General features: G+C 36.7%; 1 protein-coding gene across 3 annotated transcripts in view; it reads left to right on the forward strand.

Moving 5' to 3' along the window:
- LOC101899089 (homeobox protein 5) overlaps window positions 1-15,587 on the forward strand; it is a 68,891-nt gene extending 53,304 nt beyond the window's left edge. Inside the window, exons 8-12 of one of the 3 annotated variants that reach the window (XR_009341680.1) lie at window positions 72-3,308; window positions 3,371-3,535; window positions 3,618-4,000; window positions 10,032-10,346; window positions 14,754-14,878. Coding sequence is in view for 2 of the 3 variants with exons in the window: in XM_059119006.1 (XP_058974989.1) it covers window positions 72-3,308; window positions 3,371-3,535; window positions 3,618-4,000; window positions 14,754-14,925 (3,957 nt within the window). In the remaining variant the exon portion in view is untranslated. Of the gene's footprint in view, window positions 1-71; window positions 3,309-3,370; window positions 3,536-3,617; window positions 4,001-10,031; window positions 10,347-14,753 lie in introns of all 3 variants that reach the window. The other 2 variants (XM_059119006.1, XM_059119012.1) reach the window with 2 other exon arrangements.
- The last annotated feature ends 1,172 nt before the right edge of the window (window positions 15,588-16,759 follow it).

The raw sequence follows: 16,759 nt of genomic DNA on the forward strand, positions 1-16,759 counted from the left end.
TTGTTTCTACATTTTTTTCTTTATCTTTATATATTTATCTCTATTTTCCATTTTCCTCCCGTTTTTTCCAGGGTGCCTTTGCCGTTCCTGCTCCGCCCTCAAACAACAATCAAGGCAATCCAACAACAATGCGACGATCAATTAGTGATTTGGACAGTTTTCTGAATCCCAAACAGAATACAATAAACGGGCAGCAGAATCACCAACAACAGCAGCAACAGCAACAACAACAACAAATGACAGCAACTTCAACAACCACCACAACAACAAATATTAAAAATTCCCCCAAAACCATGCTCAATATGCCTGACATGAATCTACCACAAAGTATAGAGATTTACAGCAACAACAATAACAAACCACAACAACAACAACAAAAGACAATGAACAACATAGGTGTGGGTACAACCACTGCCTCTACGTCCACAAATTCAACGAAACTCCAGGCCATAACATCCAGCTCAGCAGCAGCAGCGGGAGCAGCAACAACGATCAATACAACGACCTCTCGTTCCACATCAACCGATCCCAAAGACTCAACCCTCATAGAATTGTTGAAACGTGGCACCCGCATAGCGGTGACCCAGAAACAATCCAATCCCAATATGCCGCTGGGCGGAATATCACGTCAGATAATTACGAATAAAAACAATTGCAGTGTCATAATACCCTCAGAGGTGCAGGTGGTCACCACCAAAGGGAAAATGAAGAAACCCGCCGATGAACAACAAATGTCACAGCAGCAGCAACACCTTCAGCAGCAGCAGCAACAACATCAGAATCAAAATAGCAACACCACCACGACAAATCTAACTCTGGCCGATGGCACTCCCTTGTCGCTGACCATTGCCCAGGGATCGGACAGCAACAGTGGTGAGGTGTATACGGTCACCTATACAAGTGAGGCTGCTGGGGGCTTGTTTGGCGATGCTGAGGTCTATAATGTCAGTGAGGCTGAAATGTTGCTGCAAACCGTGGACACCATGCAATTGCTGAGCGAAGAGGCCAACAATGCCGCTGATCATGGTCTAAAGCTGGAGAGTAATAGCCTTAATACCCCACCCACAACCTCTGAACATTCCGAACACTTTGAGGTTATGGAGAGTAGTAATACGAGTGGTGGTAATATTATGGACTCTCAGCAGCAGCAGCAGCAGCACTATCAAAATACCTGCCAACAACAGCAACAACAACAAACTTTACCAAATTTCCAACATTTCCATTCCAAAGAGCAGCTGATCATGCAGAATTCTTCGTCATCCATGTCCACGTCGTCATCGTCTATCCTTAGTCAAAACAACCTGCGTTCCCACACCTTGAGTTTGCCAAATGATTTGAAGGGCCATCAATTTGCTGGAAATTTAAATTCTCCACTGCACTCGCCCCTGGCCTATCCCACACCCCCCTCGAGCCATGAAAATGTTACCCAAACTTCGCCCTACATTGAGGACAATCATCATTTTGGCGATAATCAAAACATTTTCTTCAATGAGTCCCTGCTGAGCGGTGGGGGTGGTGGCGGCGGTGGTAACAATGGTCCCGGTGATCAGGATAATGATGGTGGCTTGAAATTGAAAAATGTCCTCGAGGACCATTCCTTCGATTCCAACATCAAGGTGGAAGATTTGCTGAGTGGCTCTGGGGCCGACACCGAATGTGATTTGCGGGAATTTGCCTTTCTCGACGAAGATCAAGAATTCCTAAGCGATTCCAGAAATGCCACCTCGCCCCTGTCCGAGTCCTTTTTTACCAGTGGCATTGGCACCGCCGAGGAGGTGAAGGAAGTGTTACGGGAGGTCCTCACGGATGATCAAATTAATTTGAACTGTGAAAGTCAACAGGAAAATATCATCGATTTGTATTATCTGCCGGGCCTGAGTCTGCAATCGCAAATGATGCCCAACTCCGAGGACCCACTGCTTTCGTCGTCACCCCGCGATTTTGGTCAACTGAAAATTGTCAATTCCATGCAACAGCAACAACAACAGACACAGCAAATGCCAAACATTCCTCAACAACAACAACAGCAACTTCAGCAACACTTGAGCCAAAACCTGGGCTACAGCCATCAAGGAGTTTCCAGCCAACAACAACAACAACAGACGTCTCTCAAATTGAGCCTGGATGGTGGCCAGGTGTCCACCACCAACGATGTGAATCAACTGATTTTGAGTTTACCCCCAAATAACCTACAAAGCTCCCCGAATGTGTCCACCACCACCAGCAGCACAACAACAGCAGCAACAACAATACATTATAATGTACAAACAATAACAACAACACCACAAGTACAAAGCTCCCAAAACCCAGGAAATGCACAGATATCCCAACAGCAGCAACAACCACATTTTATGGCTTCTTCCCAGCAGCAGCAGCAACAACAACAACACATCAACTCTCTCAACGAGGCCTTAATGCAACCAATAATCTATGCCACCAGTGGTACCACCGATAAAATTGAAATCAAATTAGAAGCGCAACCCGAGGCCATTTCCAGTAGCTGCGGCAGTAGTGGTGGCAGCAATCACCTGAACGCCCCGGCACAACATCAGTCCAGCAATCGAATATTGGCTCCCTCACGGAGTGGCCACACATATTCCTCCCTGCATCACTCCACATCTACGTCGTTGCAACCCCTCTCCAATCAAACAAATTCCATACTCAAAAGACGCCTGAAGGCCGGAGGTTTGCATTCTTCGTCCCACGACTCCTCCAACTCCCAATCATATTCCAAATATCAGGCCCTCTCGCCCTACAAATCGAAGTTGCGCAAACCCTCCAGGACCCACTATACACCGGCACCCATCCTTAATCCAGAACGCAAGGGTCATGGGCTCTATTGCAACGTTCTCAAGGAGCTGGGTTGCTCTCTGCTCTCCTTTGACAATTTCGATGATTTTGACGATGACCCCGTGGGTTTGGTGGATTTCTCGGATGAGTCCAAGGTGAACTTGGGCTCCGCCTATCAGGCTGCGATACCTGCATTTAATCAGCCCACCCAGACGGCTGACATCGAAGAAACCGTAACGGCGGAGTTGATGTGGCGTCCAGAATGCCAGCCAGATGAGAAAATTCTAATGCGTTTCATCGACTTGAGTAAATCTTCGGCCGTGCCTCTGGGTAGCCACACAGAAGAGGTGGCTCTACACACATTGCTACAGGCCCAAGGCAATACGGCCACGGCAGTTTTGAATCTCTTGCAGACGCAATCCAACTCCTTCCAAATGAAATGGTCCTCCCAAGAACTGGAATGTTTTCTCAAGGGCCTGGAGAAATACGGCAAGGAGTTTAGTAAAATTTCCAAGGAGGTAGGTTCGAAATAATATACGTCCCTTAAACTTTATTAACCATACAATTTCTGCACCCTTAGCTCACCACAAAATCCACCGGAGAATGTGTACAAATGTATTATTTCTGGAAGAAGCTATGTGTGGACTATAAAGTGACCCACCTCAAAACGGAGACACCACCCCAGATCCAGCCCCATACAGTCGACCCCAAGCCCTATGTATGTGAAATACCCGATTGTTCAGCGGTAAGTATTAACAATTCCACTGCTCCCCTAACCCAGCCAACACAAGCTTTGCAACCTAACCCATTGTGCGAAATTTTTGCAGAGCTTTTCCTCAAAAGCTGCGTTGCATGGTCACACACGCATTCACACCTATGGTCGTAATGCCCACAGCAACAATCAGAACAGCAACAGTAGCAGCCATAACCAAGCTAGCAATTCCAATAACAGTAACAACAACAACAATCCAAGCAACAACACTAATCCCAATGCCACAACAGCCACAGCCTCATCCTCCTCAGCAAATCACCAGCATCACCAACATCATCATGGTAATCAGAATGCTGCCGGAAATGCCGGTTCCAATGCATTGCCAACGACAAACGGTGGCAATCAGACACTGGGCGGGCCAGGCAATGCCAATTCCAAAGATCCCAACAATGCCAACAACAAAGACATAACCGAATTTCCCTGCAAGGTGTGCGGCAAGTAAGATTCCCCCAAAAAAAATATAAAAACACACAACAAAAAGAAAAAACATTCATAAACGTCCTTGTTGTAATGACAAAAGAAAGCTACCGTACCCTACCCTACCTACCCACATACCCATATCAAACATGCTGATATTTTAGCGAAAGAAAGTTTTGTGTGAATTTTTGTTGAGTTGTTGGTTTTTGGGGTTTTGGTTATAATTTGCTTTTCGGTTTAATTTCATTGCCAATTTTTAATATTGATTTAATTTGTTGGTTTTTATTCTATAATTTCCGAATTGAAATCGCTGCGAGAGATTAACTCGAACTTCAAAACTATATGAAAACTCTAGATCAACAGGATATCTAACAGTTTTATATGGCATCGGAGTCTTGGAAAATATTAATGATTTTTTAAGGATTATTGCGGATAATTATGCCTTTTTTAAATTTTCTTCTTGAAAGATTAAACCTCAAGTTATCCAAAGTCGAGGAGGGAACCTAACGTAACACTGATGCAAATATTAGGATTTGCAAAGTTGGAGCAAAATTTGATTATTCTTTCTCTTACTGTGAAGTAAAACATTTTTTTTTGGAAAATTTCGACCTTTTGTGGGGAAGATAGCAGAAGGAGTGGACCGATATTACCCATCTCCGAACTAGATCTAAGTTGGAGAATAACATAACGATGTACCAAGTTTGGGAGAAATCAGATACTCCCTTTCAAAGTTAACGTGCGAGACAGACCCACAGACAGGCGGACATCGCTACATCGACTTCAAATGTCTTGAAACGGATTTGGTGTAAAGAGACCTAGGGTCTAAAACCGTTATTTCGATGAGGCACGTTTTGGCCCCATAAAATGATATATATCCTCTCTAGCCATATGGCTGAGGGTATAAAAATGTGTTTTTGAAGTTGATCCCCTAACATTTTGGTTATTTTAGCTAAGTGGGCCTCCAGGATACAGGGTTGCCCATATTCGACGGACCCATCTGGCAACGCCATAACTTTTGACAGAGATGTCACATCGCTTAATAACATACCGCGTTTGAAGCGTCAGTCCAAGCAGATTTTTACCATGAACCAATACACGCCACGCGAGCGCTCTGAAATAGTTGAAATTTACATTCAACAGAAGAAGTCGATTGTGAAAAAAAAGAGGCCATATAAAAGTCGACCAAGGCGATCGGCCGAGAATATCGCTGCCGTATGAGCCAGTGTTGAGAGGTCCCCAAGAACATCCCAAAAACGCCGGTCTCAGCAGTTGGGCATGGCTCGGTCCACTTTACAACGGATTATTCGCGTTGATTTGCATTTGTTCCCGTACAAAATTCAATTGACGCGAAGAATGTTGCCTGCGGACAAGCATCGTCGATTGGAATGGGCCCAAAGAGTCATCGAAATGGCCGAAGATGACGAGCAATTTTGGAACAAAATTATCATGTCCGATGAAGCCCATTTTACATTGAATGGGACCGTAAATAAGCAAAATTGCCGTTTTTACGCCACTGAAAATCCCCGGGAGATTCTCTTCATGACGAAAAAGTCACAGTTTGGTGCGGCGTTAGTGCGAAAGCGGTAATTGGGCCGTTTGTCTTCCAAAATGAAAATGGCCATGTTGTTACCATCAATCAGGAGCGTTATCGCGACATGATGACCAATTTTGTGATGCCAGTAATTCGTCGAAAGCGTATGAGGAAGTTCTGGTTTCAACAAGACGGCGCTCCACCGCACACAAATCGCATAACAATTGATTTTCTGAAGAATTTGTTTCCGGGCCGTTTGATGTCGAAAAGTGGTGATTTGGACTGGCCACCGCGTTCGCCCGATTTGACGCCGTCTGACTTCTTCTTGTGGGGATATTTGAAGTCAAAGGTTTACGTTAACAAGCCAAGGACCGTAGAAGAGCTCAAGGACAACATTCGTGAAGAAATAGCCTCTATTCCGGCCGAAATGTTTAAAAAAAATCATGGGTCCGTCGAATATGGGCAACCCTGTATACATGATATACAAAATATTGAATAAATATTGACAAGTTCGTACAAAAACTGATACTACATGTAGGAACTTGTCAATATTTATTCAATATTTTGTATATCATGTAAAACACCGAATATCAGGAGCTACCGTTCTATGGGGCTATACGAAGACGTGGACCTACAAACAAAAATGTTTGTCATAGGCTGTAGTACCCATTACGAACTTCAAGGATGACATTTGAAATAATTCCAGTAAATAATGTTGCTAAAATCATGAAAATACCGAATATAGGGAGGTACAGTTATATGGGGGCTATACGATATCGTGGACCCATATAGACCATTCTCTTTCAGGGAATAAGGTACTCACAATGAACTCCTTGTGTAGAATTTCAGACTATTCCATTGAAAAATGTGACTAAAATCATCCAAATACCGAATATCGGAGGGTACCGTTATATGGGGGATATACGATATCGTGGACCTATATAGATAATTCTCTGTCGAGGTATAAAGTACCCACAAGGAATTCTTTGCGTGGATTTTCAGACAATTCCGATGAAAAATGTGGCTAAAATCATCAAAATACCGAATATCGGGGGCTTGTATGGGGGTTATACGATATAGCCCATCTACGAACTTGACCTGCCTGCAAACAAAATACAGATCTGTGTAAAATTTTAGATTCCTATATTAATTCGTTTTGGCTGTAGCGTGATTACAACGGACGGCCAGACCGACGGACGGACGGACAGGGCTAAATCGCCTTAGAATTTTAAGCTAATGAAGAGTATATATAGTTGGTTGGGTTTAAAATTATTATTTCGATGAGTTACAAGCGGAATGACGAACTTAATATACCACCATACTATATATACCACAAATAAAATTTAAAAAAAAGTATAAAAGCTGTAAGTTCGCCCGGGCCGAACGTTGAATACCCTCCACCATTTGGAACGATTTTGGCAATTCTCAGAAACAATAAAATCCGTTAAAAATTCTGATAAAATCTTAAAAATACCAAATGTAGCTGTTATATTAGGGTGTATTCGATGACAGGGATCTGCATGGGTAAATTTTGTTATAAGCCATTACAATATTCAAATGCGAAACTTAAAAAAACTCGGTGAATAATGTATTTCATGCCGAATAGAGGGAGGAACAATTGTTTGGGGGCTATAACAAAACTGTAGTATTCATTACAAACTTCAAATAAAAAACAAGTAAGCAAAGGCTACAGTCGAGCGGGGCCGACCGTTGAATACCCTACAACATTATAATAAACCATACAGTTTATATAGGCGAGATACTCGAATGAATTCCACAAGATATTGTGACAAATAATAAAAGAAAACCATCAGGTTTCGTTCTCTAATTTTCGAATAATAGCAACTTAAGCTAATTTGCTCATTTCCAATTTATTGGTAGATGTTGCACGTAAATGGTCTTCCTAGATCTGGAACCAATATTTAGAAGTGGCAAAAGATTAACATTTAGTTTTTGACTGAAACGCCTCTATATGAGATACAGACATTTGACTATATTCTTCAACGAAATCAGCGTTATCGAAATAGTCAGAAGTGCGTCTTTCCTGTATTTGTGAATTCTCCAAAAAGTCACTGTAATGGACATTTTCGTATTTTGGCAAACTATTTCACACATTGAATATTCTTGGATGGCCATCCAAAACTGCATGGCTTTTGCAATGTCCGGTTAGCCCCCATTCAAATGTGCGTGAGGATCGGGCCATAATTACGACCTGCTGACAATTTTGCAGTTTTTTGATCCATTTCAACCCCTAAATGAGATGATGAGATGAGATGGCGATCATCTCCAAAAAGAGTAGGCTTCTATTCTGACCCTCATCTTATACCCATGCAAAATTTCGTAAGGATCGGGCCATAAATGCGATCTGTATATGATATCCTGATATCCTAACTACTTAGTTTTGTTAGCTGTAGAAACATTACCAAATGTTTAATTCAAAATGAAAATATGCCAAAAATATGACAAAATAGAAAAAATATGACAAAATTTTAGAAAATCAATATTTTCATCTTTAGAGAGACATTTTTATGCGATTTTTTTAGACGTTTTATGTTTTCTGCCAAGAGGATATTCTGAATTAATGAGAACTGTCGAAATCAGTTCAGCCGTTCTCGACATATAAGAGATCTTTCAAGCATATCTTCTTTGATAGACATATATATCGCACATATTTTGCTATATATCCGATTAGTTGGATGTTAATATCAATGTAAAGATCAGGAGTAACTTTGTCATGGCTTTGTGATTTCCCCGGGATTTAAAATATTCGCGGTTTAATGAAAAATTTTGAATTTTTTCAACATAAAAGATATGGTCTATTTCTCCCGCTAAATATTATCCGATGACCACCCGAATTGGTAGGCTTCTTCCCTGCCTACAGCTATAGCTACATGCGAAATTCCGCGTCGATTGGTCTATAATTGTGACCTGTAGGGCAACTGCAAAATCAGGAAATTTTTCAGTTTTTGGTCCATTTCAACCCCTAAATATTATGCGATCATCACCAAAAGAAATAGGGTTCTATTCTGACATTAACCCCACCTCCATTTTCAATTTCGTGAGGATCGGACCATAATTGCGACCTCTAGAGTGATTACAAATTAACATGGACAGACGGACAGACGGACGGACGGACATTCATAGCTAGATCGACTCAGCTCGGCGAGATAGGAAGATCCATATATACTTTCCTATATGGGAAACCAATATTTCGTGGTGTTACATAATTTTTGGCCCAATCAAACTTATAATACCCCCAACACATAGTGTTGTAGGGTATAAAAATTGAAATAATTCTGGTGAATAGTGTTGCTAAAATCATCAAAATACCGAATATCGGGGAGGTACCTTTATATGGGGGCTATACGAAGACGTGGACCTGCACAGTCAATTTTCTGTTTAGGCTGTAGTATCCATTACGAACTTCAAATACCAAATTCGAAACAAATCCTTTGAATAATGTTGCTGAAATCATCAAAATACGGAATATCGGGATGTGCCTGCATACAAAAATGTTTGTCATATACCCATTATGAACATCAAATACGAAATAATTCTAGTAAATAATGTCGCTGAAATCATGAAAATATCCGTTATATGGGGGCTATACGAAAACCTCCATTTACGAACTCAACCTGCCTACTGGTAAACTGTGCATGTATGCAAAATTTTAGCCTTCCATCTCAATTCGTTCGTAAGATAGCGTGATTACAACATACAGATTGACAGACAGACAGACAGACAGACAGACATCACTAGATCGTCTTAGAATTTTACGCTGATCCAGAATAGGGTCTATTACAAATATTTCGAGGAATTGCAAGCGGGAGGACAAAGTTAATATACCCTTCCAGAATGGTGGAGGGAATAAAATTGTCGATTTATATGAGATTTAAAAAAAAAAATGAAAGTCATGCCAAGTTGTGACCTAGAGAAAAAGTAAACCCTATACAACGTTTCGGTAAAATTCGAATTTATCTCTTGATTTTTCCAAACTTTTATTTCTATTTGTTGCTTCTCACAGTTCCTAGAAATTATGGAGAAATGCACGCTAGTTTTTTAAACACTTAACCCGGTTATGTTTGAAAATCTGTCAGTATTTTGAGTGTTGTCATGGACACTTATAATGAGACAGCGTACTTCTTATTTTTTTATTATTTATTTTTTTATTGTTTTTGTTGGCTTGTAGTTGATTTTATAATTTTACATAATATTAATATTATAGTAAACCTTACGTATGTGTGTTTGTTGAAGAAACCCTCGTTGCTTTATTAGATGAAACCCTAGCCCATACTATATACATACAAATATATATAAATTAATTTTCTGTTTCCCTGATATGTAAATTCTTATAAAAAATATTTACCAATTTCATTTACATTTTTAGCTTTGTTCACAAAAACGTATATAAATATTAATAATTGTTGTTTATTTGTTGTTGTATTTTTTCAATATGTATTTTCTATACAATTTTTTTAAATTGAACAAACCAAAAAAAAAAAAAAAATGAACATCCAAAAGCGAAAATTCACAGCTCATAGAAGTTTTTAAACAAAGTCGTTGAAAACCAAATCGAAATAAAAAGAAAATAAAAGCAAAGAAAAGAAAAGAAAAGAAAAACACTTCAACGTCGCAAAGTAAATTAGTACAACATTAAATCCTGTTGTTGTTGTTCAACAACTACACCCCCCAACCAAAAACTGAAAAAAAGATAAACAATTTATGAAAATACCTACAATTCACAAATTGATAGATCGCAAATAAATGTATTCAATCAGAATCACCAAAATAAATAAATTAGACCAGCCTAACTCTTCAGCAACTTGGATTGTAATTGTAAGTTTTACCAGAATGGTTAAGTTTTGTTTTCTGTTTTCTCATTACGCCCCCTCCTCACCAGCAACAACAATACAATCTCTAAAGATTTATTTTTAATCACCAATTCTAAATTTCTCCATGTTATGTTCTTTTTTCTTTTGATAATGAAAGCAACTCCCCAAAATTGGTAATTTTTATGACTACTTCCGAAATTTTTTCTCAACTTTGTATATATCCACAAAAAGAATTAAGAAAATTTCGCTGTTTGTTATTTTTTATAGTTTTACATATTGAATAATTCGAAACAGAATTTCATAACTACACAAGTCTGCTTTCTCACTCCCTCCCTCTCTCACTTTTGTCTTCTGAATGCGATTTCCAACACTCGACTTTCCCTAGTTCTGAATATGTACTTAATAAGTAATAAGTAAAAGCGCATTGATTAAAGCATTCCAAAAATTATTGAATTCCGGTTAAAAATCGCGTTTGACATAATATTTTGGGTCACTTTCGCATATAAAAGGGGTAATTATTAGCAAAAGTTTGTAAAACGCAAAATATTGCAATAAATATTTATATCAACGCGTTTTTAAAAACGAATTTTTTACAAAGAAAAAAAAAATCCGTTAAAAATTCTTTTAAGATTTTAAAAATACCGAAAATTATGGCTAATATTATGGTCTATACGACGACGTGGAACAGCACAGGCAACTTTTGTCATAAGCCATTACAATATTCAAATGTGAAACTTGAAAAAAAAAAATCGCTGAATAATGTAGCTAAAATCATTAAAATACCGAACATAGGGAGGTACTATTATATTGGGCCTATACCAACACGAGGACCTGCCTGTGAACTTCAAATACCAAATTTGAAACAATCCCGGTGAATAATGTCGCTAAAATCGATAAAATATCTAACATCGCGAGGTACCGTTATATGGGTGCTATACGAAGACGTGGACCTGCACAGACAATTTTCTCTCATAGGCTGTAGTATCCCTTGCGAACTTCAAGTACCAAATTTTAAACATTTCCGGTGAATATATCGTCTAAATCACCAAAATACCGAAAATTGGGAGGTACCAAAACGTGGACCTACATGACCTATTTTCAATTCCAGAAGTCCCGCAGAAATAATATACATTTGAGTAAAATTTTATCAAAAAATATATATTTCGAGGTGTTACAAACGAAGTGACAAACTCAATATACTCTCCATACTATGGTGGAGGGTATAAAAATCCGATGTTAAACAACCCTATCTTTATACCCTACACCACATAATGGTAAGGGTATTATGTCTTTGTGACATGGAGAAGGAAGCGAGATAGACCCAAAGGTACTTTCGAGAATATAAATAGAATCACTTTCTGAGTCGATTTATGCATGTCAGTCCGTCTATCCATCAATTTTAGTGAACAAAATGCAGGTCGCATTTATTATCCGATTGAGATTAAATTTTTAAAACAATATTTCTTTGGTCCAAGGACGAACCCTACTGAAATTCGTGAGAATCGGTTCATTATTTAGATATAGCTCCCATATGTATATTCAATCAATTTCGTTTTAATTGTGCTCCAAATGGCCAATATCAGTTCAAACAACCGAATTTCGGCACATCCGAATCGAATCCAGTCTAGAAGCAAGTACATCAAATTTGGAAAAAATCGGTTCAGATATAGCTATAGCTCGCACATGTATATTTCATCCGATTTAGTATTAATGTCCCCACATTCGTAATATGCACACCACAATAATGATATTTGGTATCAACTACAGCCCCAAAATACCTTTGCCAATTTTTATCGAGATCGGCTAAGATTTGGATATAGCTTCCATATACATCTTCGACCGACTTCACGTTTATTGTGCACCAAACAACCAATGTCAGTCCAAACGGTCTATATCAGTACTGAATTTTGGCACACCCGACCGAATTCCGTCTAGAAACAAGTACTTCAAATTTGGTGAAAAGCGGTTCAGATATGGCTATAGCTCTCACATATATGTTTCATCCGATTTGGTGTTAAAGTCCCTTACATGCCTAATATGCACCCCACAACAAAAATCTTTGGTACCAGATATCAGATACAGCCCAGAAATACCTCTGCTAAATTTTATCAAGATCGGTTCAGGTTTGGATATAGCTCCCATATATAATCCTAAAGCCGATTTCAGGTTTATTGTGCGAATAATGGCTAATATCAACACAAAAGAGATAAATTTCGTGACGTACGTTCCCACTTGGTGGAACTCAGCTCCGATATTTATTTTTTAATACAATCCTTAACGAAGAGATATCATGCACTCTATAGAAATGTTAGTTGGCATAACAGATACAAATGTCTCCGTCAAATTTGTTAAAAATATTCGATTCAGAATTGAATATGCTCTAAAGTCAAATAGAAATACTTTTGTTACGGAAACTCTACTAAATATGCATAGTGGTGTAGGGTATCATATAGCCGCGTCCGACTTTTGGCTTTTTCTTACAGATTTAAAGATTTGAAATTTTACCAAAACCAGCTAATGTGAATACCTCATTTGAACCTGTCGAAAACTAGTCCTTTGCGTATCAATATGGGCTGTAAATAAGGACTATACATAATGATACCTCCTCAACAACAGGTCCAAATCTTCAAAGAAAATAATTAACTTAATAGAAGTGAAGGGAGTATATCGATATAGTTTAAATCTAGCATGTTGAAAATTTTATAACAACTTAGGTTAGATACAAAAATGACAGTATTAGCCCACTCCTCCAGAATATCCTCCGCAAAGGATCAACATTTTGAAAAATCATAACGCAAGCCAAAATATATTTAAATCTACGGACATTGGCTAATGGTATACATCTGTCGGCAAAACCGTCTGATACTTAACTTGTTTTTTATACATATTTTCGTCAAATCCTTATTTTGAGGATAAGGACAAAGCTAAATTGGAATTGATTTTAAAGATAAATCTCCGCCTTGTTGAGACAACTAAATGTTTAGCCAGTTTTAGATGAGGTCACAAAATCGAAGCTAATACAAAACTCCATTAGGGGTTTTTAAATAAGGATCTGTACTTTTATTAAATACTCCATATACCATGTTTGTAAACTATTGTAATAAGAATGTTGCAGAGAGATAATTGTCTTTGATGTGCATTTATTTATAGAATACTGGGTTAGCCAAATATTTAGATATATGTTAATTTCGCGTTTTATGAACTTCATGAATATTCAAAAATCTCACCCTCTGTAGAGAAGGTACCGGAAGGAGTAAACACTATTGTAAATTTTCGCACCTGACCTAGCACTGATGCAAATATTAGGATATGCATAGTTGGAGCAAAATCTGATTATCCTTTTTCTTTCTGTGCAGTAAATTATTTTCTTCGAAAATGTTGACATTTTGTGGGGGAGGTACCAGAAAATGTGGACCGATATTTCCAATCTCCGAACTCGATCTAAGTTTGACAATAATATTACGATGTACCAAGTTTGGATCAAATCGTATACTCCCTTCGAGAGTTATCGAGCGCACCAGCCAGACAGACAGACGGACGGACAGACATTGTTTGATCGACTCCAAATGTTCTGAAAGGGATTTGATCCAACGAGATCTAGGGTGTAAAACCGTTATTTCAATGATGCACGTTTTGGCCGTATCAAATAATGTATACCCTCTGTAGCCATATTAACGTCCAATGATCTACATATTAATTTTAAACATTTTAATCTTAATATATATCCGACTTTGGGATTGTATATCTCTTGGGAAAAATTTTAAATTAGCCTTGTATTGCATATGCTTAGAAAACACACGGATATCAAATATTTCAAGAATCATTTATCTGAAAATAAAAATAAATTGCCCATATGGGACTATATTAAATTCCATTTCTATTTAGGTTGAAATATCTATAACGCGGCCGAAGTTGATGCCTCATTTTTTTCTAATGTCATCCTCTCATTTTTTTTTCTATGTTTATATTTTTTTTTTCACACTTTTCTCCTTCGACTTCAACTTCCCGTTCATTTAAGTTTAATTTATAAAAAAATCATTTTTAACTATCACCTGCTCTCTGTCCACGCCTTTCAACATTGCAACAAAAACACAGATAAGTAACCAAAAAAAAAAAAAATAATTACGAAAAACATATAGAACTCTTAATAAATCTTGCTGTTGGCATGCAAACGCTTGATAAATGTCTTTTTAAAATGAAATTGGCAAAAAATCTTAATTATAATTTAGAAAAATTATTTTATGCATGTCTATTCCAAAAAAAAACGCCCCTGCCGTTGTATTTTTAAGGCTTTCTTGAACTGAAAAAAACTCTATTTTTTATCTAAAATAATTTCATTTGCCTTTCAAATATTATCAATTAATGAGTCTCTTGGTTTTTCCCCTTCTGCCAATTGTGAATTTTGTTTCAGAGTATTCAATAAAATTAAGAGTCGCAGTGCCCACATGAAGACCCATCGTGTTACGGACAATGAAACCTCGGTACAAATTACAAATAATCAAAATCATGCCGTGCAACAGCAACATAATCAACAACAGCAACAGCAACAGCACCAGTCCCAGCAACAACAACAACAACCATAACAAAAGATTTAATAAAACAAAAGGTGAAAATACAAATTCAAGAAAATCCAATATTCCTACAGAAACAACAACAACAAAAACCCTAAGAAATTTCAAACAACAAAATAGAAGAAAAAAAATTAAAAGCAAAAATCATAGATAATGTGTAGAGAAAACAAAAATGTTAAATGACAATCGCCACTAAAGCAAAAAAAAAAACAAAAAAAAAAAAACTAAAATTTATTAATAATAATTTCAATATTTTTTCTTACAACACACAGACACACAAATGGCCAGCTAAGTGAGAAGGAAAAAACTTGGTAAACTAAGTTAAATAAAAAAATAAAATAAAAAACTTTTGTTATAGCTAATAATTTTGAAACAGCATTTCAATGTCAACGACAACAACAACAACAAGTTAGAGCATAAACTTGGAAATTATTTAAATGACATTTAGTCTCAATTTTATGTTAATTTAGTAAAAAATAAAAGTCTAAAGTACTTATTTTCTTGCCAAAGATTTAAGGCTCTAAGCGTTGTTCAATGTCTTATTTTTATAACAATACTAGTCATATACAACATATATGTTTATTGATTTATATATATTTTTAAATTATTTTTTAAATTAATTTGTTTAACTTTTTTAATTTTAATATTTACACGTGATAACGAGTGAGATTTAAACACACACACACACACACACACCCAAACACATTTAAATAATATAATAAAATATTTTGAAAATTAAATAATTTTTTCATATCTAATTTTGAAAATATAATTAATAGTATATATATATAATTGATGTTTTTGTTTTTTATTCATTTCTATCTTTAAATGTTATTTTAAAAATGACATACTCACATACATCTAAACCTAATTTTAGTAGAATAATTTATTTAATTTCTTTGTCTTATTTGTATGTTTGTACATAGAATTGAATAAGTCCAACAAATACACACACACAAACACAAAATAAAACAATGCCAAAAAAAGACACTCTCTTTATTTATTTATTTATTGTTTTTTTTTTAGAATTAAAATCAAAAAAAAATGTAATTTAAGTTATAATTGTATTATATACCAAAAAAAAAAAAAAACAAAATGGTATGAATCACAAGCCTTCCAAAGAAAACAATTTGATCATTTAAACACTTAATTTTATTTTTTTATACACTAGTCTTTCATAAAAATAATCATTTTCCTAATCTATTTAAATGTTTTCAGCTTCTTAAACTCTTTAATGAAAATGCTCTGGTTATATTATAATGGGAAATTAAACACTATAAATAACAAGTAAGCAAAGGCTATAGTCGTGCGGGGCTGACCATGTGATACCCTACAATATGTTCGAAGTCCCTTTATATGCAAATCCATTTTCAAAGATTTCGTTTTTGAAATAATGCCAAAGAGCATTTGCACACGAAAGTTGTGGTCCATTTTACAGCTAAATATAATCCAATGGTAATCCAAAATGCTAGACTTCTTCTCTGTCCTCAACTCTCTTCCGATGCGATATTCCGTGTCGATTAGTTTTCAATTGTGGCCAAATTAGAAAAATTTAAAATTGTTAGCCATTTAAACCTCTAAATGCAAAACCTAAGAACAATAGGCTTCAATTTCGACCCACCTCCATGCAAAATTTCGTGAGGATCGGACGATAATTGCGACATACATATAATACCCTCAAAATGTAGTGTTGGGGGGTGTAAAAAATTTAGAAAATTAAAAATTTAAAATTGTAATTCAAATTGAAAAAATCGCATGTGATAAAAAAATATGACAAAAATGGAGAAATGAAAATTAAACAAAAGATATAACTTTTTTTTATTGGTATATTATCCCGCGATTTTCT

This window comes from Musca domestica, unplaced genomic scaffold (genome assembly GCF_030504385.1).
Source record: "Musca domestica strain aabys unplaced genomic scaffold, Musca_domestica.polishedcontigs.V.1.1 1, whole genome shotgun sequence".
NCBI lineage: Eukaryota > Metazoa > Arthropoda > Insecta > Diptera > Muscidae > Musca > Musca domestica.